The sequence below is a fragment of the Syngnathus typhle genome, linkage group LG17 (genome assembly GCF_033458585.1).
Source record: "Syngnathus typhle isolate RoL2023-S1 ecotype Sweden linkage group LG17, RoL_Styp_1.0, whole genome shotgun sequence".
NCBI classification, from domain to species: Eukaryota; Metazoa; Chordata; class Actinopteri; order Syngnathiformes; family Syngnathidae; genus Syngnathus; species Syngnathus typhle.
Genome location: NC_083754.1, coordinates 8,022,208 through 8,048,787, shown reverse-complemented (window position 1 = coordinate 8,048,787; position 26,580 = coordinate 8,022,208). Strand labels below are relative to the sequence as shown.

General features: G+C 45.5%; 5 protein-coding genes across 5 annotated transcripts; 2 read left to right on the top strand and 3 right to left on the bottom strand.

Annotated features, from left to right (window-relative positions):
• The first annotated feature begins 89 nt into the window (after positions 1 to 89).
• On the top strand, positions 90 to 918 carry LOC133170760 (protein NATD1-like). Its single transcript, XM_061303890.1, has 3 exons — positions 90 to 231; positions 596 to 714; positions 802 to 918. The coding sequence occupies exons 1-3, from the start codon at positions 90 to 92 to the stop codon at positions 916 to 918; spliced, it is 378 nt and encodes a 125-aa protein (XP_061159874.1).
• A 203-nt stretch (positions 919 to 1,121) lies between these two features.
• LOC133170886 (germ cell-specific gene 1-like protein) lies at positions 1,122 to 4,046 on the bottom strand. Its single transcript, XM_061304078.1, has 5 exons — positions 3,743 to 4,046; positions 3,073 to 3,120; positions 2,807 to 2,959; positions 2,087 to 2,198; positions 1,122 to 1,701 (listed from the first exon to the last, which is right to left on the bottom strand). Exons 1-5 carry the CDS (start codon positions 4,044 to 4,046, stop codon positions 1,413 to 1,415), a joined length of 906 nt encoding a protein of 301 aa, XP_061160062.1. The 3' UTR covers positions 1,122 to 1,412.
• A 1,078-nt stretch (positions 4,047 to 5,124) lies between these two features.
• rcvrna (recoverin a) lies at positions 5,125 to 5,941 on the top strand. The gene is made up of 3 exons (XM_061303794.1): positions 5,125 to 5,505; positions 5,643 to 5,754; positions 5,823 to 5,941. Exons 1-3 carry the CDS (start codon positions 5,125 to 5,127, stop codon positions 5,939 to 5,941), a joined length of 612 nt encoding a protein of 203 aa, XP_061159778.1.
• Positions 5,942 to 8,081: 2,140 nt separating this feature from the next.
• gas7a (growth arrest-specific 7a) lies at positions 8,082 to 12,933 on the bottom strand. Its single transcript, XM_061302353.1, has 10 exons — positions 12,614 to 12,933; positions 10,718 to 10,807; positions 10,496 to 10,611; positions 10,342 to 10,416; positions 10,101 to 10,179; positions 9,781 to 9,912; positions 9,583 to 9,706; positions 9,381 to 9,460; positions 9,189 to 9,287; positions 8,082 to 8,948 (listed from the first exon to the last, which is right to left on the bottom strand). The coding sequence occupies exons 1-10, from the start codon at positions 12,734 to 12,736 to the stop codon at positions 8,835 to 8,837; spliced, it is 1,032 nt and encodes a 343-aa protein (XP_061158337.1). The 5' UTR covers positions 12,737 to 12,933; the 3' UTR covers positions 8,082 to 8,834.
• A 4,054-nt stretch (positions 12,934 to 16,987) lies between these two features.
• Positions 16,988 to 25,815, bottom strand: LOC133170759 (myosin heavy chain, fast skeletal muscle-like). Its single transcript, XM_061303889.1, has 38 exons — positions 25,600 to 25,815; positions 25,269 to 25,412; positions 25,030 to 25,186; positions 24,928 to 24,955; positions 24,740 to 24,854; positions 24,582 to 24,674; positions 24,450 to 24,513; positions 24,278 to 24,376; positions 24,099 to 24,202; positions 23,887 to 24,025; positions 23,689 to 23,807; positions 23,471 to 23,620; positions 23,230 to 23,400; positions 22,855 to 23,164; positions 22,704 to 22,783; positions 22,539 to 22,626; positions 22,352 to 22,469; positions 22,156 to 22,279; positions 21,962 to 22,098; positions 21,625 to 21,880; positions 21,295 to 21,537; positions 21,042 to 21,218; positions 20,833 to 20,978; positions 20,669 to 20,759; positions 20,205 to 20,594; positions 20,002 to 20,128; positions 19,817 to 19,935; positions 19,515 to 19,711; positions 19,263 to 19,446; positions 19,016 to 19,181; positions 18,823 to 18,947; positions 18,442 to 18,750; positions 18,164 to 18,367; positions 17,961 to 18,086; positions 17,672 to 17,842; positions 17,475 to 17,579; positions 17,303 to 17,398; positions 16,988 to 17,149 (listed from the first exon to the last, which is right to left on the bottom strand). The coding sequence occupies exons 1-38, from the start codon at positions 25,801 to 25,803 to the stop codon at positions 16,988 to 16,990; spliced, it is 5,838 nt and encodes a 1,945-aa protein (XP_061159873.1). The 5' UTR covers positions 25,804 to 25,815.
• Positions 25,816 to 26,580: the final 765 nt, after the last annotated feature.

The following is a 26,580-nucleotide window of genomic DNA, read 5'->3' as shown; positions in this document are numbered from 1 at the left end:
TTCACTGGCATTTGGCGCCCTCTAGCGGCGGCTCGAAATGTAAATACACGTTTACAGTAAATCAGACGGTGGCCACTTTTGGCCACAAAATGTGGCTTAAAATAATACTCACACTCACCGAGGTCGTACCTCTGAGGGTGACGGCCCGAAGGCTGGCTTCCAGCGGCGGACTGACGGTGGAACACGACCGACAGAACCAGCGCTTCACCGCTTCCATGTGCAGCGGAACCGGTAAGTGCTGATGCCGCTTTCGAGGCTGCATTGAGCGGTTAGGTCGAGTACGCGAGCCCGGCGTCGCTCACGACCAAGCGGTCGTTTGGAATCCTGTCATTTAATGTGCCTTTGCGTGAAACAAATACAGAGGGTCACATATGAATATATTTTATAAAACATAATCTAGTGGTATTATTTAATGGGTCGGCAAGGACTTCATCCGTCAAAATCTCGGATTTTCATGAATGAATTGATGTTTACTTTCCTGAATAAGTCCATGACGGGTAATATTAAAATGCTTACATGGAAAGCAGTATCCATTCAAACAAGTGATTGCATTTTGTTCATGGCCCTTTTGTTGTCATGTAAACTTTGACCTCAGGAGTCAACGAGAGTGCAACACTCATCTACAGATTCACAGCGCCAGATGAGGTGGATCTTGTGTCCACCTTTGTCCCGGAGGCTTGCAGGGGTCAAGGTGTGGCCGCGCTGCTGTCAAAGGTCACGCAGCAGCACTGACAAACTTTCCCGTTTCAAATGATGCAAAAACATGAAGGGATGAATGACGTAACTCATCTTTGTTGACAGGCCGCCATTGACTTTGTTCTGAAAGAGAAGCTGAAGGCTCGCGTGTCCTGCTGGTACATCAAGAAGTACATGGAGGAACACCCTCATCCCAATTATAATGAAATTCAAATCAGATGATGGTGTGGTAAAGTATTCTTGGACTGAGTTATAAAATGCAAGTTTTATTTGAATAGAGTAATTTAAGAGTAATTGTACAGATGTTAATTGTTTTTTTAAATTAATTTCTTTCTTGATTGTAGAGCAAAGTTTCTCTTGTGTAGATTTCCACAAAATCTCAGAGCAGTATTTTTTAATAGAGTATTATTTTAATAAATGTGATGTGCTTTATTTTGTATATATTTCTTTATTTTAGCTATAGAGTGAAGTGAAAATCATCTTCATGTTGCCTCCTCTCAAAACGTATTGAGTCCGAACATCTGCAGCTGAGCATAAAGACACCGCTAGCATTTCCTCCTGCCTGCTGCCTCTTAGGCGATCACATGGGCAAGATTTGATGAGACGCATGTTGTCTCAAAGCCAAGCGGGTTACATTATTTCCGCGAGGATATACACACACACGCGCAAATATATCCCTATATTAGATTTTTCAATCCAACAATCAACTGGGGCCTCTAGCAGTAGGCTTCATTTTGCGGCTCAACCATGTGGTCTGCTTCCAAGGCGTACGTGTCCCCAGTGGGCGGCTTGTGTCCATTGAGCGGCAGTTCCGGCGGCGCCTCGGCGTCGGCCGTCAGGTACCACATCTGGTCGGGGAGGTCAAGGTCCAGCAGCTTCTGCTTGACAAGAAGACTCTTCTCAATGTTTCTCCGCTTGAACTTGAATTCGATGATGGTCTTGGTGTAGCGGTTGAGCGCCGTCACCGCCGAGCCCATGCAGGTGCCGAACGACCCCCAAGCTAGGCTGAAGAGAGATGTTAGCCATAATGAAGCAAAGAATTTGGGTTGTCAAACCAAATCAATTCACCAAAGTCCAAAATAACAAGGCACACATTTTCCAAAACAAACACTGGCAAAATATGACTAGATTTTAACTTGGACAGAAACCAAGATGGACTGACAAGGTCAGAACGCAACTAGAAAACTTAAATACAAACAACTGAGGAGAAAACAAGGAACACCTCAAGTGGCTGACGTAGCTGATTGGAAAACACAAGCAACCGTGTAAAAAACAAAACAATAGACGTTTTACAGTAAACGTTACCGATCATATTTGTAGCTGATGATAATGCTATGTTTGGTATTATATGTTAATCTGAAGCTACACAAAAGGACTTGAGTTGTCTTACACATAAGACCAGCTGTAGTCCCAGGTTTTGGGCCTCCAGTCTTCTGGACCCATGGCCACGGCCAGCTGGAAAATGGTGGTGAACATCATGTGGGCCACCATCCCACAAAGGCCTGAAAGCAGATTTTCATATAGCTAAAATGGCTGGTGACCAATATGTTGTTCGCCGATATGTCTTGTCGTTGACCGACAACTAGTCACTAATCCAAACAAAAACTGGGATAGACTAAGCGGTAAAGAAAATGTATCTAGTTTCAAACCAAGATGTCTCTAATCAAGAGATTAGCTTCGGGGTGGTCCGGTGGTCTCGGTCTCCCAGTGGAACCTTGCTGGCCCTTCCTCTCATCCAGTGGTTTGCCTCACAGCAGCTTTACTCGAGGATTAACTGCTAACAACAGTGCACTAGGGGGGGGGGGGGGGCTGCTCCTCTGGGCAGGTCTTGGTCACATCCCAAAAAGAGCCGCCCGCCTCCAATCGGATTATTGCACAAACCAGCAAGCAAATCCTCAGTCAGCAAGTCAGCCGGTGTCTTCATCCAGTTTCTAGTCCAAAAGTCATACTCGAGTAACAGGTCTGGAAGTCATAATTAACCAATCTGAAAGTCACTCAATAACTAGTCCTCAAGACATACTCCAGTGAGCCTCAAAAGTAATGTCGTGTTGCTTGGTGTTCAGTGAGCCTCAGATTTTGTTACCTCCCCCAAGGAGCATCCGATCCTCACCTGACAGTGCGGTGCACAAGGCGGCAAAGGCACTCAGTTTGAGTTTGTTCATGACGCTGAAGCAAGGACACTGCTCCAAGGCCATCAGGGCGCCACCCGCAAACAGCAGCGTCAGGTACAAGGTCTCGGCTACAATGCACAGCCACAGCACCCCTGTGCGTACACAGCGCTTGTTAAAAAGTTACTCCACACAGTTATTTAAGAGTACAGGGCTACTCTTATGCCATTTGGTGGAACATTAAAAAAAAAAAAGAGGGGATACCGACCTCGTTCGTGTTCCGGTGCGATCTCCGAGAAGTCCCGACAGTCGAAGCCTGTGATCATAAAACAAGAATGAAAACAGTAGTGTACTAACTAGAGGCGCCTTTGTGTTCCATTTGACCACAAACTGGATTCTTACGCCGGCCAGCAAACGAGTTCATTAAGCACATTCGCAACCTCAAAGTACATAAATCAAAAACTAGTTGAAAACTAGTCTAGTAACTAGTCTTATGGTCTAGCAACTTGTAGTAAAGTCATAGTTTACTGAGTAGTCCTTAAGTTGCAGTCTAGTAACTAGTCCTAATGTCATTAGCTCTAAAGACAGTCCTAAAAACAACTAGTCCTAATGTAATACTCCAATGAGTTGACCAAAAGTCAGTCTAGTTACTAATCCTAAACTCATAGTAACATAGCAATTAGTACTAGTTGCAACTAGTCCTAAAGTCATAATCAAGTATCAAGTCATTATGCTAACAATGTTTGAAAACCAGACTGCAGTCTTCACCTATTACCATTAGCATGAAGCTAACATCCAGAATCCAGACCGGACGCCAAATGAGTGATGAAGGAGACAAGAGTTTAGATCACAAATAGTTCCTTATCATCTCTCTGATGACTTTTGGCTTGTTTCCGGTGCGGAAAATCCTCCGGCTCCCTCAGATTGGCCTTTCTTACCTTTCATGTCAGCAGCCTGCTCACAGGAGAAGAAGATCCCGGTATGGAACTTCTTGAGCAGGAATTTCTCCTCCCCGGTCTCAAAGATGTACTGCACCAGCCGACTGTCGTTGATGTTGGAGCTGTTGAAGCGGATGCAAAAGAACTGCTTGACCTTGACGGGCGGCCCGGTGCAGAAGGGCTTGGCTACCTTGCGAGTACCCTCGCACCAGTAGCTGGTGGTGATGGCAGACAGGGCGAAGGCGAACGCCACAAAGTTGAGGGTCAGCGCCAGAGAAGCTCGCCGTCCGCGCTCCAGCCTCATGGTCCAGGCCGAAAGCGACCAGGGGGACTAATCCCGGCTTTTAACGCGCCGCCGCCGTCTTTCGCCTCCTGGGCAGATGCGTCAAATCTTCATAATCTCGTTGCCGCGGAGGCTCTGTGGCCATCAAGAAATATGAGCCGCCACTGATTTCCAGCTTCCTTTGCCGTCGTCCTGTCCTCGACGTCGCTCCGTATCGTCCGTCACAAATGGCAAATTATTTCCCTGACTTCCTTTCATCATATTTACAAAAGACAGATTACAGCCATCTGACACTCTAATCCACAGCGAGGTTCTTACACACTGCCTGCCAGCAGCCACGAGATCAACCAATGGCTTTCGACCTAAAGATGGAAAACACCCACATCATCTATGAAGACGTGTATTTATACACAGATTGATCATTTGTTCAATATATCGATCTGTTTCAATGACAACATGACTAGACCGAAATTTGGTGAAATGAGTACAGGTGCTTAAACAGACTGTCATGACCGTTTTCATCAAAATACAGATTTGTCGGAAAGCGACGTCCACCTGTCACTGGACTCTGAATTTCCGATGAAAAAATCGAAGACTAATGTGATTACGTAAAAAGGACATGATGGCATTTGGACGTCTAAAGATTAAATTAATCTGGTTTGGTGAAAGTAGGCAGAATGAACAAGAAGGATTACATTGTACAAAAAAAACAATTTCAAAAATGAAATTATCCTTTTTTTTAAAAACACGCCTACTTTGATGAACTGTCTTATTGTTAACAAAGTGACCGTGATTGACCATTGTGCTGTCCCAAATAAAAGTTAAATCCCAGAAATGAAATGTGAAACCTGATGTATATTCCTAAATCAAGAGGTGGTTTGGTTCTTTAGTTCTGCAGCGGTTTGTTGTTTCTGTAAAGAGCCTCCAAAACCGAGCAGGTGTTTAACACCTACTGTGATCTAATCCTCCGTTAACACCCTTTGCAGAAGTATCATAGCCTGGTGACGTGTCTGGATTGAGGCTACCGTGACCATAATCTGCCGTGCTAGACTAAAAGCAGGCCAGAGTGAGCTCAAGGCAAGAAGAAGAACACACGGGAATGGGGAACACCAAAAGCAGCACGTTGTCCAAGGAACTCCTGGAGGAGCTGAAATCCAACACCAAGTATTCAGAAGCTGAGCTGTGCACCTGGTATCAGTCCTTCCTTCGGGAATGTCCTGGCGGGAAGATCAGCAAGGAGCAGTTTGAAGGCATCTACGCTAGCTTCTTCCCGGATGCCGACTCTACCGCCTACGCCCGCCACGTCTTCCGTAGCTTTGACACAAACGCAGATGGTACTCTGGATTTTAAGGAGTACATTGTGGCGCTTCACCTGACCTCGGGTGGGAAGACCCGCCAGAAGCTGGAGTGGGCTTTCGCACTCTATGACGTGGATGGCAATGGGACCATCAGCAAGAATGAAATCCTGGAGATCGTCAAGGTATGAACCAACACTTGACAACTTGTTGGCAGAATAACTAAACAAACTTCTGAGGTCTAAATGGACAGTGTAGTATCTGCGTATTATGAACCTACCTGTAGATCTTGGTCAAATCTTGACATGTGACTTTCACGCAGTCCATCTTCAACATGATCCCAGCTGATGACCAAGAAAATCTTGCCGAAGACGAGAACACCCCGGAAAAGAGAGCGGAGAAGGTCTGGTGCTTCTTTGGGAAGAAGGACAATGGTAATTCATCAACAAGAAAAGTGCTCTTTATGTTTTTTATATTCATACGCTGTTTGCGGTTTTTCCAGACAAAATCTCAGAGGGCGAGTTCATCCAGGGCGTGATGGACAATAAAGACATCTTGCGTCTCATCCAATATGACGAACCTCAGAAGATTAAAGACAAGCTGAAGGAGAAGAAACACTAATGGCAGTGAGCAGACTTTATATTTATCCTTTTGTTGCCGTGGCAACACACAAGAACTAGTTTGAGATCAAAACAAATCAAGAACAACATTAAAATGCGGTTTTGCATTTACAGATTTTTGGGGAAACCCTCAGTGACTCGCTTTAGCACTATCTGGTGGTAGCTGGAGTGTCAAGGAAGGAACTATGTTCAAGTGAGTTGAGGAGTTTCATTCAGAGCCAGGTCTGGAGTGTCAAAGCAATGAGATGTGAATAATTAGCAGTATGCTAACACTAAGCTGTTTGAATGCGTTTACACACGATGTTGATTAAGTGGAGGGGCAGGCAGAGGCTCAAGTTAAGCGTGTTAATCCGATCACAAGCTGAAGGTCCATGCCAAACTGACCCAACTAACAATCCAATCAATTTAATGACAACTTTCAAACTCACTGTTGTAGATTTATTACAGCAGAAGAAATGTTTACAGATATAATCTAATGGAAGTTGGTTCACTTGGTCTTAACTAGTGCTCGCTATGCTAGTAGTGCTACGCAGAGTGAGGCTCACTTTAGGTCCAATACTTTTGCTGTAAGATTACTTTTTCAGCTTCGACAACTGTTTTTTTTTAGGAGCATTTAATACAATTTATACCGTTTTTTTCCATGTATAATGCGCAAAATTTAACTAATTTATTGTCCTAAAATCATGTATTATACATGGGTACAATTTTTTTTTTTTTTTTTTTTGAAGAAAATCATGGTACAACAATTTTTGAAGAAGATCTTGTCACGGATGGAGTGTGGAAAGGAGCGGGGACGACCAAGTGCAGCTTGGACCAGGGTTTATTGGAGGAACTCAAAACACAGACTTGGTAAACTAATTGTGATAAATAACTGGAACATCACTCAAATATTGGTGATCCCGTTGAGAGTCTCACATATTTCTTCGCTATCGAGTTTGCTACTGCATGCGCAGTGATACTGACCGGCAGAATAACATCCAGTTGTTCCCAAAGATGATCTTTTTTCTGAAATAATTTTACGTTTACGGACTTAAGTAACCAGGCCGGGTCATACCAAAGACTATAAAAATGGGACCCATTGCCTCCCTGCTTGGCACTCAGCATTAAGGGTTGGAATTGGGGGGTTAGATCACCAAATGATTCCCGAGCGCGGCGCCGGTGCTGCTCACTGCTCCCCTCTCCCCCAGGGGATGGATCAAAATCACACGGGGATGGGTCAAATGCAGAGGACAAATTTCACCACACCCAGATGCGTGTGTGACGATCATTGGGACTTTAAAAAAAAAAAAAAAGTCAAAGTTTGGGTGCGTATTATACATGGGTACAGGCTTTTTTCCAGCATCGACATGCCATTTTTAGGGTGCGTATTATACATGGGGGCGCATTATACATGGAAAAAAACGGTATTTTACATTTTAATAGTATCATGTAGTATTTTTTTCAAGCGTTAAATATTGTTAGTTATTCCACATGCCTGCTTTGCCTTGTGTTGTTTTGTTTGCTACCGGAAGTGTAAATTGTGCACGATTAAAATGATATCAAATGAAGATGAGAGTTTCCATAGCAATGTATGTACCGTATTTTCCGGACTATAAGGCGCACCGGACTATAAGGCGCACCTTCAATGAATGGCCCATTTTAAAACTTTGTCCTTATACAAGGCGCACCGGACTATAAGGCGCACCATTAATGCATCATGTCAGATTTTTAATCCAAATCAAATCATTCTCCATTTGATCTTTTTCATTTCAACTTCAGACGCAACAAATTACTTTATAATCACAAAATAATGATCCATAGTATTTTTGATTAATGATTCATAGTCTTCAGTTGGCCACTTATGATTTATTTTATGACACAATGCTTCGGGCCAGTTTAAATTTAGGAATTTGGTCCATATATAAGGCGCACTGGACTACAAGGCGCACCGTAGGCTTTTGAGAAAGTTTTAGGTTTTTAGGTGCGCCTTATAGTCCGGAAAATACGGTATTTGTATTTATTTTTGTGAGAGCTATGAAATACTACCTGCCTCACTGTCCTTCTAACATGGTCTCTGGACAAAAAAAAAAAAGGACAAAAAAAATCCCCTTGTTCGCTTACATAACCAAGAGCACAGGTTGACTTTTTCAAGAGGAGCTTTATTATTTTTTTTACAATTATATATTACTAATATGACGGACAGGATGCATTCCATACTGTGCTCACCAAAATCATTCCCAAAAAGATGAGACGGACAGCGCACAAGGGCGTCAAACTCGGAACATCAAATATGCAACAATGAAACACCAACAAAACACGAGTGGTCATAAAGGACCACAAAATCCAAACAAAACACACAAACAAAATGTTTTGTAGACACACACACAAGCACACTGCACATGCAATTACAGTTAACAGCCCACAGGGGGCGCCTCCGTCCTGTCATCTGTGTACACAGCAAAACAAATAAGACAGTGGAAATGGTGGCAAACAAGGAACCCAGAAGAGACAACATGAACGCGTTTCATTTAAGTATGTGGCGAGCGCAAACTAAAATTGCTCCATTTGTTCTCCCGGGTTCTTACCAAACACTCGAGGCACAAGAGGGTTTTCCAGTGTGACGCCATCCAACTTTTTCCCGCCTCTGATCCAGTTTTTTTTTTGTGAGCGGAGAAGAAGCATGCGTGTCCAGAAGCCATCTTTGAAAATATGAAAATATTCCACCACCAGTTCCTCTTGATATCCAAAAATAAAAGGGAATTATATCAAGGCTTTTTTCTTCTTTTTTTTTTAACAAGACACCAAAACGTTGAACAGAACTTTAGTGACGTAACTACAACAGAAGTCGAAGAAGAAGCGAGCAGGGTTCATATGTACTAGGAACATGCTGGTTCTGGTTCTGGCTGACCCTCGCTTCAGATGTCTAAGTCCACAGGCCTGACGTGGCCTGTCTTGTTGTCTTGGACCCAAAGCTCTCTGTCCTTGGCCGGGTCCACTTTCTGCAGCAGCTGGTCCACTGGCTCCACCGTCTGGACACAAGACGATAGTGCGGCCTCAATATTTCTCATCTGCCTGTCTCGTTACGGTCGAGAAAAGCAAAAATGTTCTCCGACAAATGCTGACAGCTAACAAGTATTCAGAAGGTAAGACGACTTTCCTTCAGCTAAAAAAATGTGTCTGAGGACAAGGGATGACAAATTATGAAACGATTGGACGAATAATACTTTGGGGTGGGGGTCGTAAAGGAAAATCAGCGAGGTTGAACTCACGCCCTGGTTGAACATGTCCGTCTCGTGCCTCAGCGTGGTGTACTGCCGCAGATGTTGCTGGATCCACTCAATGCGATCCACCTCCAGTTTTTCCAGCTCCTGATTGAACGACAACACACATATCGTCATCTCCTCTGTTTTTATTTTTATGATAGTGGAACCTGTTGAGACAGAAGTGAAATGAAAACGTACCATGCTGGTGGTGACCATCTCCTCAAACCACTTGGACTGAGCCTGGTTGTAGAGGTCCACGCAGCGCATCAGGTCATCCCCTGAAATAAGCGCACATGGAGAAACACCTGAATATTTTTGTTTTCTCCTCTAATAGCCACCAGAAGACAATCAGGACAACAATGGAGCAGTGGGCGTGGTCAGGCAGCTGACGCGGAGCTACCTGCTTGTGTGGATTTCCTGCGAGCCTTCTTGATGTCTTCTTCCGTCTTGTTGCTGAGTTTGATCTCCAGCTGCTGCGTCTTGACATCCAGATCCTTCTGACGCTCAGCAAGAGCTTTACGGGCCTGAAAAACGCACCGTGCAGAGTGGCCTGAAGGGGGCACTGCTGCAGGAAAGGTGCTACGGGGTTTCCAAGTACCTTCTCTACACCGACGTAGCGGGTGGCGAGCTGTTTCCGGAGGTCTGCGATGTGATGGTCGTACTTCTTCAGGTCCTTCTTGAAGTTGTCAGCTCGGAACGTCAGCAGAGGCTTCTCGACCTCGGAGTGAAGCTGAACACAACAACGTCATCCTACCGGGAGGTCAAACTTTGAATTTGAGGACAAGATGCAAATGAATATCTTCTCAATTTCATTATGTTGTTTCCTTTTTCTCATTGAGTGAACACAAAGCAGCAAAAATGTGGGGCCCTACTGATTTAGCCCAATTACCGTAGCAGTCAATAAAAAAAAAAAGTTACCTTGTTGGAGAACTTGAGGTGGACTTCTGCCTCATCATGTAGACTTTTCTTTAGCTGAGTCCAAGCTTCTCCCAAGGTCCTTCACATAACCAACAGACACTTGGTTAGCCAGCCCAGCTAATCACTAAATTAGGAACAACAGTCACTAATCAACGTCTTTTGAATGGCAACACGTTTATTGTTGTGTGTGGGACTGTGCATGAATTTGAACTTCCACACACACACAAAATCCAAATGTTACCCTTCTTCCTGTGCCGCCAGAGTGCTGAGGGAAAGTTTAGATAAATTCTTGGCATATTCCTCCTCAATCTTGATCCTGGCGCCCAAAGAGAATATCCTCCTCAGTCTTCAGAAATGAATTTTGAGATTTACTAAGTGCGAAACAGCATTTGAACCTCTCGTGGACAAACTCGGCCATCTCCTTCTGCATCTGTTTGCCCTTCAGTTGCTTCTGCAGCAGAACCTCGAAGCCGCCCACCGACGTGGCCCCCTGGGGGTCCTTTTTGTCTGTCTGCAAGACAGGAAGTCTGGCTCATACACTTTCCGAGTCTGCTCGAACATAGCGGAAAATTCTACAGTGTGTACCATCCGTCAGTTTACAATAAACCACAACTGACCCAGAAGTAATCGCAGTAGCTCCATTCGTTGGGTTTGAGCAGTTGCTGCTCGGGTCCTTCGCCGGGAAGCGGGAACGTCACGCCGTTGATCTACGGAACCAAATAAACACGGAAATCAACAGCGGGAATTGGAAAGTGTAAAAGACGTTTGTGAGGTAAAGCGGTCGTGCGGAGGAGGAAAAAGGTCAGGAGAAAACCTCTGTTGCCACGGCAACACAGAAGCCTTCAGGGAGGATGGGGGAAGGGGGGGGGGCTAACGCGGTCAGTGTGGTCCGTGTCAAGACTCCAGCGTGCGTCTCTAATTAGTTTCACGCTTAAAATTATGCAACACACACACACATATACACTTTATGTGCAATTATGTAATACAAAAACACACACACGAAGTGGTGATTCCCTCTCAACTGTCACCACAGATCAGAGCAAATGGACACACTCATAATCATGGCAAATAACAGCGTGCTTGACATAGTGGGCAGCGGTTTAGCACATCCGCTTCACTCTTTTGAGGTTCAGGGTTCGAATCCGGCAGTCCAACTGCCTTGCGGGAAGAATTTTTGGTCTGTGATGAATGCGAGCCTATGTAAGAAGCAACGTGACAATGTGAGGCTTAATCAGTATTGTTTCACTCTGACCAGCATCAAGCCTCCATCCCATAATGTCCCAGTGGACCACAAGCAGATGACTAACACAACCCGCTTACATAATCGCACGCACGCGCACTCGCAATTGGCTTCAGGACACGTCGCAAAAAAGTGGCCGATTTAGCAGGCGTCACTTTGTTAATTTTCCGCCCTGGTAGATCAAAGTGACAGTTTCCATGACAACGGTTTCCATGCAGACGCCCGCCATCCGACAGGTTTATCGCACCTCAACGCCGCTTGGCAACATCCAACGCTATTGTAGTACGGGACTGGCTGATGGCGATACGGGCATGTAGGCCTGTTCAATTTGGCTGTTGCTAGGCAACACGTGACTTGCCCTCTCAACGCACCCCCCCACCCCCAGAAAACTATCTGTTCCCTCCGCTTCCCTTTTTTGGTGCCAGGTCCAGACAAAATGGTTTCCAGAACCGGGATCCAAGTGATCCCGCCCCAGCCAAACAAGTCGCTGCGAAGGTGAAAGCAAGGTTAGGGCTCAATCTTGTATCTGAGGGTCAACCATGCGTGCGTGTGCGTGTGTATCTCCATGGCAACAAAGTGTGCGCGAGTGTAACGTGAGGCGCACAAAAACAACCGACGTCACGATGACGAATGACTTGCGTGTGTGTTTGTGTGTGCGCGCGTGTGTGTGTAAAGCCGTTTCTGCAGCGATTCTCTCGATATCATTATCTGGCTTTACAGATTTATTATTCGCTATCCAACTTTAGATCCATGTCCTAGTCGATTCTGTTTTCTCACTAGTAGAACAATTTTAGGTCCGCTACTAGTTGGGTAAAACTGTGCACTTGTTGACGTGTTACAACTAGTAGCTGCTACTATTGAACTAGTAAATGTTCTAAAAATCACTCGTAGCAAATAGTTGTCAACTAAAGCACACCTGTAAAAAAAAAAAAAAGATGTCAGCCTGTTGTCAGCCTGGGCTTCCGTCGCCATGGAAACTGGACCTGGCTGCATCTCGTTGTTCTCACGATGGCCGCGGGTCACAAAACCTGCGTTCCCACCCCCCTCATGGCTCCACGCATCCTTAACAGACATAATGAAAACAGCTACGAACGTGACGGCTTTCGAGAACAGCACTAGAACAAGACCGAGACAGAGCCCGCATCGTCTTCTGTGTGTACAGCACGGTCACGATGACCATAGAAAAGAAATCGATGGATGGATTGTTTACACACGGGAAGTCAAACATACAGATATTGCACGGAGACTGGAGATGGATGAGGAAGTGGCTTACCGTGGTTTTGGTTTCCTTCACCTCGTGGACTCGCCTCTTGGCGGGTGACACGGATCCGGGCGGCTGAGGGGCGAGACACGACGGGTCGTCAAAACTCTCCTCGGTGTCAAAGCTCCCCTCCATGCTGCTCTCTCGCACCTACTCCCTTCAGTCGCCAGGCTGGGATGCGAGTGGAGAGGAATGGGGTGGTGTTTGGGGGGGGCAGATGGCGTTGTGAAGGTAAGAGGGAGAGGGTCGGGGTGGGGGGAGGTGGCAGCAAGTGTAGCCTCAGGTTACTCAGCTGCCCTGTGAGGTTGAAGGCGGTGATAAGAAGGGGGGCGGTGGGGGGTAGGCGCAGACTGTAAGAATCAGCGACAAGCCGCCTCACCTCGCCTCACGACGACGTGTGATAGGAAGGGAAAACGAGAAGCAGGAGGAGGAATGGGGGGGATGAAGGGAGCAAGGGAAGGAGGAGCGCTTATTTACACCCCCCTCCCCAGAGAGAGGCGGTGGGGGCTCTGATGCATGATGGTCTTTAAAAGCCTCATTACAACAACAGGCAGACGGGGGGGGGGGGGGGGGGCGCTGAGCGAGTGAGAGGAGGCAGCCAATGAGAGACAGCCTCCGCTGGGAAAGGTGAACAAGAAGAACTGAGAGCAAGGAAAATTCAGGGAAACACGAGCAATCCACTCCATATTGGTCTATATTGTGAGATGGCCATTTTTGGAGCAATGTTGGAAGCCAAATATTATACATATTATTATACAATATTAGTACTTTAGAATATAAGTAAAATGTCATCACAACATGCTCGCCCGCCCTCACACCTCCCTCCCAGCAAGCACCTGACGGAGGTCCCGCACAAGCTCACCTTGGCGGCACACATCATGGCAGCACTCCAGGCAGCGGGTGAAGACCAAGACGTCCGGAAACTCTCAGACGTCAGGTGTCATGAAAAGTCGACGCCCCGTATGGGCCAACATGGGCGAATGTTGTCTGACCCATTTGGTTCACGTGGTTGGGCACGACAGCTGTCGCATTGGCATCGGCCGGCGGACGCCGGCCGTGCGGCCGTGCTGCTGCTGGGCGGTGCCTCTATGTCTACTTGAGCTCGTTCTGCTGGGACTCTTGGTCCACCATGGTGAGAAAGTTGTAGTAATCACGGTCATCACGGCTACGATCTAGTTGTGGTAACCCGTACCTGTGAAAAGTTCTTAAAATAACATGGGAAAGTCATCAGTGTCAAAATGTTACTGAATCATTTTCAAGTATTCACCGCGCGTGGAGCGCAACCCTGACTTGACTGGAGCGGCATCATCACTCAAACGTTCCTTCCCTCCTTCTTCCTTGCCACCGTTGATTTATGAGCTGTCCGCTCACTACAAATCACATCAGCACATCTGCCGCCAACCACAAGAATTATAGAAGAAAATATGTGCTGCTCTGAGATAACATGGAAAAAAATTCTAACCAGGGAAACTGGCCCGGTTGAAACAAGATTAGCTGCCTTAATCACTTCGCTGCTGCACCCCTGATTCAGCGAATTAAATACCGTTTTTTTCCATGTATAATGCGCCCCCATGTATAATACGCACCCTATTAATGGCATGTCGATGCTGGAAAAAAGCCCGTACCCATGTATAATACGCACCCAAATTTTGAGTCCTACTTAAGTCCGTAAACGTAAAATTATTTCAGAAAAAAGATCATCTTTGGGAACAACCGGATGTTATTCTGCCGTTCAGTATCACTGCGAATGCGCCAGCAAACTCGATAGCGAAGAAATGTTTCGGATTTGTGTAGGGTACATTGTGACAGACAGCAAACGAGCAGGTGATCGAGCAAGCGTCTGATACCAGAGCATTGTGTTCGTATGGAGCGTGTTTGAAGTGAACAGCAGAGAAGAAAGCGCATCTGTAATGGCGGCCTCCGTATCATATCCGGAAAAAATATATATTATTTTTTTATTTTTTTTGTACCCATGTATAATGCGCACCCCAGATTTTAGGACAATAAAGTAGTGAAATTTTGCGCATTATACATGGAAAAAAACGGTAATTATTCATCACCATCAAATAGAAATGCTGCTGGGATGTCAGATTTCAGTGAGGTTATGTCCCAATCATACAGGTGTTTTGTTTGGTGCTAGTTTGAATGGTTCCAATTCCTTGCACCGTGGCTTTAAACAAAATTCTTTTATTAAGCAATGGATGTATTTTGCCCTAACTGCAATAAATTCAACGTTGAAAATAACAATTTGCCTCTTGTTTCCCTGCAACTTAAACTGCAATCTGTTACAAATATTTATTATTAGTGTAGTTGTAGCAAGGGGGACAACAACAAATGTTTTTCCATGTTTATTTTTCTGAACATGTAATAAAAGCAACTACATGGAGGCACAACTAGAGATGATAAATGTGAATCTGACGTGAACATTAAATGATTGCACGAAACTAAATGCTAAGGGAAGCCTAGCTTGTGTAGCAAGTTAGCATCGTCTGTCAGCAATGTCCATGAAATCTGTGAAGTTTAGATTAGACATAGTAACTAACCTTGTTCATTTGGGGATTAAACACTGGTCAACGTCAGGTCCAGTCGTCTGGGATCATTATCAGTTATTTTTCGTATATATATATCAGGGGTCACCAAACTTTTTGAAGTTGGGAGCTACTTCAAGGGCACCGAATAATCCAAAGGGCGACCACTTTGATAATACACTTCTGAAATAACAAAGTTACACAGTGTACCTTTAATTTTATATTTTTATTAATGATATCCTATGTGAAGACACTGAACATTAATGTTAGTGGGAAGCCTGGCATTGCATGCTCTTCACCAGTGTACTGTAACTATTTTTAGAACTGGCCTATGGCCGACTGATGTGGTCACTGCGGGCGACTGATGTGGTCGCCGCGGGCGACCTGGTGCCCGCGGGCACCGGGTTGATGACCCCTGATATATATTATGTGTCGGCGGCTCGGTGGGGCACTGGGTAGCACGTTCGCCTCACAGGTAGGAGGGTGCGGGTTCGATTCCACCTCCGGCCCTCCCTATGTGGAGTTGGCATGTTCTCCCCGGGCCCGCGTGGGTTTTCTCCCGGCACTCCGGTTTCCTCCCACATCCCAAAAACATGCTTGGTATGCCGATTGAGCACTCCAAGTTGTCCCTAGGTGTGAGTGCGCGTGCGTGTGGTTGTTTGTCTCTGTGTGCCCTGCGATTGGCTGTCAACCGGTTCAGGGTGTCCCCCGCCTACTGCCCGATGACAGCTGGGATAGGCTCCAACACGCCCGCGACCCCCGTGGGGACTAAGCGGTACAGGAAATGGATGGATGGATGGATTTTGTGTCGTAATCGTTGCTTCGATGGCGAACAATTAGCCAATCAGATGTCAGAATTGTGTTGCCAGGTGTTAAACAAAATTTCCCCCAACGAACTGATTATTTGACCAATCAGATTCGGAGTGAATGACATCGTTTCACAGGTCTGTGACGTATCCATTTATGCGTCCCCTGATTGGATGAATAAAGTGATGGACGGTCAGTGTCAGTAAAATTCATTTTGGCTATTAGCTAGCTACGGTTTACTAGCTCATCATTAGCACTGCGGCTAATAAAAACTCATTGTTGAAACATAGAGACACGGTGGGCTCTTGAAACAATAATAAAAGAGAAAGGTTCAAAGAAACAGCAGATTTTGTGAGTTTTTTTAGTTAGTGCTGTTTGTGTGTGTGTCCGCGCGTGTGTTAAATGTGTGATATTATTTGTTTAATTTATATATTATTTTTGTTTTGATTAATGTTTTTTTACTATTAAATATCTATTTTTAAGACACAATTAAATGACTAAGCATGCAATGATTAAGATGTGATGAAATGGCAGCGGCTATGGTGGGTCCACATTCTGCTACTCTCCTTGTCCCTCGGGTGCCTGAAACAACAAGCAGAACTGTTAATCAAGCTTACTGTGGTGGAAGGTAAGTAAGAAAGTCCTTCTCTGCTGCCCTAAAACACATCTTGGAGCTAAAATTCTCAGATCTGTTCCACAAAATATTTTTAATTGATCATAGATAGTCAAATAACTTTCCCTTGTAACGTTTATCTTGGCTTCACTGCTTTTAGCGTGCGTATGTATATTTTGTGTATGTTTTTGTGGAACTATGTTGAAGTGAGGGCAGAGCTTCATTTAGCCAAGCCAAATGTCTAAAAGAAGAAATTGTTACAGCCAATTAGAGGTAGAAAAACAAGCCTGCACCGACCGCCATATATTTATTCCTTTTATAATCAGCATATTAATATGATAATTAATTAATGTTTTTATTAAATATAGGTATATCTATTGTGAACTGATCTGAATGGTATACTGTACATTGCACAACCCTTTGTAATAACCTTGATAATTAATACGCAGCAAACATGTCTGCTACCTTTGGCCCGATGTCACGGGTCTTGGCTCGCATCTTGTTGGCAAGCGATTCGGCCACGTCAGCTCGTTCTTCGGCCTCTTCCAGCTCATGCTGAGACTTCCTGAACCTGGCCATGTGCATGTTGGCCTGCTCCTCCTGATGAATGAATAAAAGACAAAAGAGTAGATGCACAGTAGTGAAATAATAACTTGACGAATGAGAAGTACATCAAAATGCCATTAACCTGTTACAGACCCCTAATAAATAGTTACATATGTGTGTATTTTTAAAAGGTGGTGGTGTACTCACAGCTTCTTCAGCGTGACGTTTATAGGCTTTCATTTTGATCTGCAGCTTGTCCACCAGGTCCTGCAATCGGATGTTGGTTTTCTTGTCTTCATCAACCTAGTAGAGACAAAATTTCATTCAGCAAGAAACCTTCTATGAGCAGAATATAGTCAAAGGATGATTCAGGGTTTACCTGGTAGCTTAGCTCTTTGACCTTCCTCTCGTATTTGCGGACTCCCTTGATGGACTCACTCGAGCGCTTTTGCTCAGCTTCCAGTTCGGTCTCCAGCTCGCGAACCTATTTAGGAACATTTAGAGCAGACAAGTAGGCTAAAGTTCAAGGTAAAAAGAAAAGTCTTAGATGATATACTAGTATACACATGGTCGTACCCTGGCCTCCAGCTTCTGCATCTGTTTCTTTCCGCCTTTCATGGCTAAGTTCTCTGCCTCATCCAGGCGGTGCTGCAGGTCTTTGACCGTCACCTCCAGGTTCTTCTTCATCCTCTCCAGGTGAGCACTGGTGTCTTGTTCCTTCCTTAACTCCTCAGCCATCATGGCGGCCTGCAAGTACCACAGCAGCATGATTCCAATTTCAAGTATGAAGCCCAACAGCATCCTTGCGAGACCATCTTATCCATGTGCTTGTTTCAGTTTGTGAATAAATCATTTGTTGACTTACATCAGTGATGGCTTTCTTGGCCTTCTCCTCTGCATTTCTGGCCTCCTGACTTGCTTCCTCAATTTCAACGTGAAGCTGGGTAACATCCGTCTCCAGCTTCTTCTTGGTGTTCAAGAGACTGGTGTTCTATCAAAGCCAAACCAGACGCTGGTGGTGAAAATACACGTAGGAGACTACATTTGTCTTCTTGTGATGAAAACCACCTGGGAATGAAGAAGTACTGCACGCTCGCTGGCATCGATAAGTTCCTGTTCCGCCAATTTGCGACTCCGCTCTGTTTGCTCCACGACTGCTCGAAGCTCCTCGATCTCAGCCTGCATTAAGCCGGTCCTGCGCTCCATCATGGCCACTTGCTCCTTCATGTCGTCGTGACTTCGAAGGGAGTCGTCCAAGTGGATTTGGGCTTCCTGAGAACACAATGGAGTTTTTGGTCAGAATGGTATTTCCTCTGGCAAGATCTGGGCCAGGAAAATGATCAAACCTTTAGTTGCGCTTGCACGTTCCTCAACTGTTTCATCACTTCAGCGGCCTGTCTGTTAGCATGGCCCAGTTGGATCTCCATCTCATTCAGGTCTCCGTCCATTTTCTTCTTAACTCTCAGGGCATCATTTCTGCTCCGGACCTCGGCGTCCAGAGTGGCCTGCATGGATTCTATCACTCGTTGGTTGTTCTTCCTCAGCTGGTCAATCTCTTCGTCTTTCTCCGCCACTTTACGGTCTACGTCGGCTTTAACTTGGTTGAGCTCCATTTGGATACAGAGTATCTTGGATTCCTCTTGTTCCAGGGAGGCCTGAACAAGTGAACATTGTCTAAATAGTTTGTCTTCTTTCAAACGTTTGATGGCATAGTGTATGATGCTCACCTCAGCTTCTTCCAGCGCAGTTTGCATGTCATATTTTTCGGTTTCAACATTCTTCCTGAATTTCTCCAATTCATGGATCGTCTTCCCGCTTTCTCCGAGCTGTTCGGTCAGATCCGTGATCTCCTCTGAGTTTAGACAGAAGGCATTTTTTATTAAATGGTCTCAGAAGTTGATTCATAACTCTTGAGCTTACGATGCAGGTTCTTGTTTTCCCTCTTCATTGTCTCCAGGTGATCAAGGGCCTCCTCGTACGAGTTCTTCAGTTTGAAGAGCTCCGTGCTCAATGATCGTGATTCCTTTTGAGCGCCTTCCAGCTCGGCCAGAGACTCTTCATACTTCTGCTTCCACTCTGCTAGAATCTGAACTCAACAAAACATGGTTGTCCTCTTCATTCATGACAGGAAGTCTAGAGATTGACCTCCATTTTATGATACAGGTACCTTGTCAAAGTTTCTTTGCTTCTTGTCCAGTGCGGCTGCTACGCTGTTGGACCTTTCCACATCCACCATAAGATCCTCCATTTCATTGTGAAGTCGCTGTTTAGTTTTCTCCAGCGAGGCACACTTTGAGTTCACAGCCTCAATTTGTTCCTCTGCCTCTTGGAGACGTTGGGCCAGCTTTTTCCTGTGGCAGATAATAACAGTGCCAAAACTCAGTGAGGTGAATCATTCCAAGCTTGAGTCTGAGCTTACTTAGCCTCTTCCAGCTCTTCAGTGCGTTGGATGGCATCTGTCTCATATTTGTTTCTCCAAAGAGCAACCTCGGTGTTAGCTTTGGACAAAACACGCTGCAGCTCTGCCTTGGCTTCCTGCTCCTCTTCGTATTGTTCGCGAAGGAGGTCGCAGTCATGACGAGATGATTGGAGGCTGTGTGCCAGAGCGTTCTTGGCCTGTGGGGGAATAGACATGTTCGTATCTTGGGATCGATCGTTTTAAAACATAATGAATTGGTCAAATTATTAGTATATGTGTCAGCAGTTGTGAGCTTTTATGACCTTTGTTTCCTCCTCCATGAGTCTTTTGAGCTCATCAATTTGTGAGGTGAAACCCTGCTTTGCTCTGGTCAGCTGGGATACGATGCTCTCTCGCTCTTCCAGTTGTCGGGATAACTCGGCTATAAGACGAAGATTTTGACTTAGTTTGACTTAGTCCATACGGCTGCTGAATGGAGTTCCTTTACCATTCTCATGTTGAAAACGGGCCTTCTGATTGGAGAGATCTGCAATGTTCCGACTGTTTTCATCATTTTTAGTCTTAAACTCCACTAGCTGGTCCTCCAGAGAGCGGCAAGTCTTTTCGAGGTTGACCTGTTCAAGTGCAATTATCAACACATCAAGATATGAGATGCGGTCTCAGGATTCTGAAATCTCCTACGGCACTAACCTTGGTTTTTGCCACAGATTCCATGTTGGTGGCTACATCATCTATCTCCATCTTAAGCTCACTTTTCTCCTTCTCAAGTTTCTGCTTGATTCTCTGCAGGTTGTCGATCTGCTCTCCAAGCTCAGCCATGCTGTCCGCATGCTTCTTGCGCAAGGCGGCAGATGTGGCCTCGTGATGCAGTGTGGCCTCCTCTAGGTCACGCCTGATTTTCAGGAACTCAGCCTCACGCTTCTTATTCATCTCAATCTGAGAGGCAGTGGCTCCTCCGGCCTCCTCCAGCCTCTCGCTGACTTCCTCGATCTCCCGGGACAGGTCGGACCGCTGCTTCTCTACCTTGGCCCTCATGGATCGCTCAGCTTCCACTTCTTCCTCCAGTTCTTCAATTCGAGCCTTGGAACAGAAAGCGATGGATCAAGGAGGAGTCACTGTCAGTATGGTTCATGTGTGAACCAAAGTGTCTTTACATGAAGCTCCTTCAGCTTCTTCTGGAGCTGGTTGTTGATGGTTTGCTCGTCCGCAATCTTGCTAACCAGCTGGTTGGTTTCAAACTCCTTCCTGTGGTGATGAGAAAATAAATGTCATATTTCAGGTGCAATCTCTCCCTTGACCCCTGCCTATGTCCACCTACTTCTTCAGCCTCTCCTCAGACTGCTGTTTGTCATTTTCCACATCCATCAGGGATTCTTGTGTAAGTTTTAAGTCTCCCTCCAGCTTACGCTTTGCCCTTTCCAGGTCCATGCGGGTCTTCTTTTCTTGCTCAAGGGTACCTTCAAGCTGAAGAGCAGTCAGATGGATTAGCCTGGCTTGAGAGCACTTGAACATTCAGTCGCAACTCACGTCATCCACTTGCTGCTCCAGCTTTGACTTGGCCTTTGTCAACGAGTTGACTTTGTCTTCCTCGGCTTGAAGGTCGTCCATGGTCTGCTGGTGGGCTTCTTGAAGGGCCTTCTTCTCTTTGCTCAGTTTGCTGATGCTTTCTTCCAGGCCCGCCAGCTCCTCTACCAGATTTTTAACCTTCAGAACAAATCACTTTCAAGTTTTGTTCTGAGCATAGTTGAAATAACCTCGTCACGCAGTCGACTGCCCAAACCTTGTTTTCAGTGGCGTGTTTCTCTTTCTCCACTTTAGCCAAAGTGATCTCAAGGTCATCAATGTCCTTCTTAAGCTCGGAACATTCATCCTCAAGTTTTCTCTTCTTGGTGGTTAATTCTGAGTTTATTTCCTCCTCATCCTCCATCCTCTCTGTCACCTCTTTGAGTTTGGCCTCCAGCTGGATTTTGCTTTTGATCAAACCTTCGCATCGTTCTTCTGCGTCAGAGAGGGTCTCAGCGTCCTGAGGAGGGAAGTCAATGAATGGCAAAAACTTTCTTTCTTTCTTTCTTCCTTTTTTTTATCAGATTGGAGGTAGAGCAGAACTCACAGATTGCACATGAAGTTGAAGGTCATTCTTCTCCTGCAGCAGAGAAACCATTTTCTCCTCCAGCTCCTTCCTTTTGGACTCTGATTTAACCAGGTCCTCCTTGCATTTGATGAAATCTTCTTTCATGGTGGCCATTTCCTTTTCTGTCTCTGCGCTCTTGAGCAGAGGCTTTATCTTGAAGAAAAGCTTCATCCATGGCCAGTGTTTGACATTCATGAAGGAGCGCAGGTTGTATTGTAGAATCCACACACAATCTCTGTCAGATATGCACATCACATAGGTTGGTCTGTGCAGAAATCATTTCATTGTCATATTGAAAAGGGATTGATCACCATACTTTTGGGCAATTATGTTGATATATTCCTTCCTCATGAGATAACCTCGACAGACAGCTTGCGTCTGCGTCACGAGAGACGCGAGTTTTTCATCTCGCAGCTCCTCCAGGGTTCCCAGTAGACCAGCTTTGAAAAAGACCTGGAAATAGAGGCAATTCTTGTTAGAAAAGGTCAGCCCAACATGCGGGACTCTTACCTTGGTAGTGCCAAAGCGGTACTGAGTGTGATCAACGTCGATGGAACCCAGAAGCTTCTCAGAAGCTTTCTTGCCATCGATGAACTGTCCCTCAGGAATGGCGCTGGCGTTCAAGATGCGATATCTGCTCATTTTGGATGAAGACCATTACAATCTGCAGTGATTTAACAGAACATGATTTTGGCACTTGAATGACCTCTGCTTGAAATCAGCATAGAGAATCCTGCTGGGAAATCCCTTCGTGCAGATGCGGATCCCCTCTAGCACACCGTTGCAGCGTAGCTGATGGATTACCAATGGATTGTCCATGATACCTGCAGGAAATAATTTTTAAACTAATGGTTGAATCAATTATTTTATTTTAATCCTAAATTTAATGGTACCTGGTGTTTTAACCTCATTGGGAATCAGACAACGCACAAAGTGAGGGTGGGTGCTCCTCAAGTTAGTCATCAGTTTTCCGAGATTTTCCTGAAAAATAGTTGGGTACACATGCTCTTGTGGGGGATGGTCCAAGTCACGTATATGCAAACATAAATTCTTGGTACCCTGAAAACTGCAGACACCGTCTGGAAGGAGCCTCCCTTTTTCTTTCCCCCTTTTTTCCCACCTTTGTCACCACCAGACTCTACGAGACAGAAACAAAGTGTTTTAAGGACACTCAGGTGAAACATGGAGGTCGCTGCACACATTCTGTACCTGCGTCAGGCCCGCCAAAGCTGGCATAGAGGAAAGACAGCAGTTTCAAAGGGGACTTCTGGTAGAGCTGCACCACAGATTCATTCAGCGGGTCCTTGTTCTTTTCCAGCCAGCCGCCAATGTTGTAGTCCACAGTTCCGGCGTAGTGAACCAGGGAGAAGTGAGCCTCTGGCTTGCCTTTGACTACTTTGGGCTTTTGGAAAGCATTATTTTTCCCAAGATGTTGGTCATAGAGTTTGTTCTTGAAGGAAGTGTCTGATGCCTTGGGGAACATACACTCCTCTTCAAGGATGGAGAAGATGCCCATCGGCTGGGGATTTAAGAAGGAATTGGAATGCTGCTTGATAGTAAACATTTTGTTGACGTGTATCTCACCTTTTCAATGAGCTCAATGCAGGCGGCCAGGTCCATGCCAAAGTCGATGAACTCCCAGTCGATGCCTTCTTTCTTGTACTCTTCTTGCTCCAGCACAAACATGTGGTGGTTAAAGAACTGCTGCAACTTCTCGTTGGTGAAGTTGATGCACAGCTGCTCCATGCTGTTGTACTATAGGAGGAGGTGAACTTGAGCATTCGAGTCCCAATATTAACAGACCAAAATGAGTGTCCCAACTCACGTCAAAGATTTCAAATCCCGCAATGTCCAACACGCCAATGAAGAACTGCCGTGGCTGCTTGGTGTCCAACATCTCATTGATGCGTATCACCATCCAGAAGAACATTTTCTCATAGACGGACTTGGCCAGGGCGCCAACTGAATTGGCCACCTTGAGTAAGAATAGTTTATTTCAGTACGATTTTTGTTCTCAATCAAATGACTTGGTTGTTGAGGTACCTGGGGCACGGTCTGGCCCTTGGTGACATACTCGTTCCCCACTTTGACGCGGGGGTAGCAGAGGCCTTTCAGCAGGTCGGCGGAATTCAGCCCCATGAGGAAGGCCACTTTGTCGGCCACTGAACGACAGAGCGACAAACAGCAACTGTGTGTTTGTCTGTGTCTTCCAATGTCAACGCAAAGAACTTGCAGCCTCACCCTCAGTGCCATCGGGCTCCGCCTGTTCCTCTCGCTGCTTCTGCTTGAACTTCATGTTTCCATAATGCAACACAGCACCAGTCAATTTGTAGATGGACATTTTCTCTTCATTGGTAAAGCCCAGGGTGTCAATGGCGGTCTATTGGATCAAAAGGGAGTTCAGAGTGGTTGGTTGAGAGGCATCTGTACACCATTGAATAAAGCTAGCTCACATCTGTTGCCATGAGCTCTTCTTTGTCGTCAATGCTGGCCACCGTGATTTGCCCCTGACTGATCATGGGGAAGTCGTATGGGTTTGTACTTATGAGCATCATTTCTTCAGAGAGAAAAGAAGATTGTTACATTTCTTTAAATATCATTAATCTGCCTCATCACACTCATCATCATTTACCAATCAGCTCTGCTTTGTGTCCAGTCATTATCTGGTAGAAGATGTGGTAGCTTCTTTCGTCCGACAACTGGAACGTGACTCTCGACTTCTCCAGCAAATCTGGACCATAGAACATGTGGTATCTGGTAACTCAGTATGGAATGGACGCTTCTCTTTGGAAAGATAACCTTACATGTTTCAATATCAGCTGAAGACAGTTTCCCTGTTGTTCCAAAGTGAATTCTGATGAATTTACCCTGAAAAATTGAAAAGATTCTCACAGAGGGAAAAATAATAACAAAATACCAATACATGTTGTACTTACAAAACGTGAAGAGTTATCATTCCTCACAGTCTTGGCGTTCCCAAATGCCTCCAGCAAAGGGTTTGCTGAAATGATTTGATCCTCCAGAGTTCCCTAGTAAACACAAGAATGAAATCCTTAACGTTCCTACTTGGCAATGGAGAGTTTCAATCTTGTACCTGAATCTTTCCAGATGTCTGTTCCTTCTTATCGCTGCCGCCAGACACTGCGATTGTCGCAAAGTACTGGATGACACGCTTGGTGTTAACAGTCTTGCCTGCACCAGATTCTCCACTGTGGAAACACAGTGACACTTTCACGCACAGATCCTCAAGAGCTCAAATTGGACTTCATGCAAGTGACTCACGTGATCAGCACGGACTGGTTTTCACGATCTGGCAGGATACGAGACAGTTTCATTTAGTACACAAAGCTTGTAGTTCTGTGAAAAAGTATCCTGAACATTCACCTGTGAGCATGTTCTGATAAGCGTTATCAGACACCGAAAAGATGTGAGGAGGAGCCTCCATGCGCTTCTTGCCCCTGTAGGCCGACACCACTACCGGGTCATACACCGGCAGCCACTTGTACGGATTCACAGTCACGCAGAAGAGTCCGGAATACGTCTGAGCAGGGTCACAAATGTGTCAAATTTTGAGGCAAAAGCTGGAAATCCCACAAAGACCTCAGACTTGGCTTCAAACTCACGTAGATCATCCACGCCGCATAACGATCTTTGAGGTTAAACAGCACAGACGGCTCATTGAGGTGCGTCATCATGGCCATGTCCTCGATCTTGTCGTACTTTGGAGGATTCATGGGGTGGCAATCTTCTTCGTTGACTGTTACAGTCTAAAGTGGGCAAAATACAATGACACCACTGCAAAAAGTTCTGGATATTGGGCTTTGGACTGAAATTTCAGGCTGAACACAAAATTGTTAAAGGGCAACCTTATGTTCAACATGTCACTTTTAAATTACTTTTGCACAACTTCCAGAAGGAAACTTCTTAACACATACGTATGTCTCTTCTCATCACCTCATTTGCTTGCGTCTTCACTGTGGCTTTGCCACCTTCTTTCTTCTGGACCACACCTCGGATGTACAGTTCCTTGGGATCCGGTACAAAGCAGGCGGTCTTGGCATCAAACGGCCGGTTTTGTGCCTCAATGCGCTCCTTCTCAGGTTTGCGCAGATAGATGGAGGCCGGCCCATACTGGGCCATCTCGGCATCACTGCTCATGGTGACCCCTGCAGACAAGACATCAGAGTATCAAAGCACACCACAAGATTTTGCTTCGCTTTCATACCTGGCAGATTCCCCCCACTGAGGTTTCTAATCAACTCACCTACGTGTCGGAGAGACGCAGTCGGCTGTGCTTTGGGTCAACGGTCTGACTGAGAAGCTTCAGCGTGAGTCAACGAGTGGACAGCAGGAGCTTTCTTTTATCAGCATCATTTGCTTCACACGCAAAGCAGACATTCCAAACTTGGCAATGTGACTTTTCTAATGTCAATCCTGCCGCATTACCAATCTTAGCCATCTTAAAATGGCTCTTCCGGGATCTTAGCAGCAAGACATCTTTGGCGACAGGTGATGATCTTTCAGCTCTATTTTTATGTCCACTCATCGCTGTCGTGGGCTACTTCATTGACATCGTGGCTTAAACATACTCTGATATCAAATGATGTTCCTCATTGAAATACTTTCCAGCCACCCGACCAAAAATATTTTTTGGTTTACAGGTTTTATTTTGTGGCATTAGTTTTGGGAGAAGATATCAGTGTGGTGTGACCACTACTGGAAGCTTAGGCCTCTAAATCCAAGAAAGCTGTCTTGAAGGAGATGAAGCAGGTGGTTCTTGAGTCCGAGGTAAAAACCAAGGTCAGGGGCTTTTTGACACCCCAGGGGGCATCCCTACCACATAAAAAATGAAAAATAAACTAGTCAATAGATAAGTAAAGATATCCTGTAATAAACATTGTTGCTGCTTGTTTTTTTTTATTTGTTTGAGTTGCG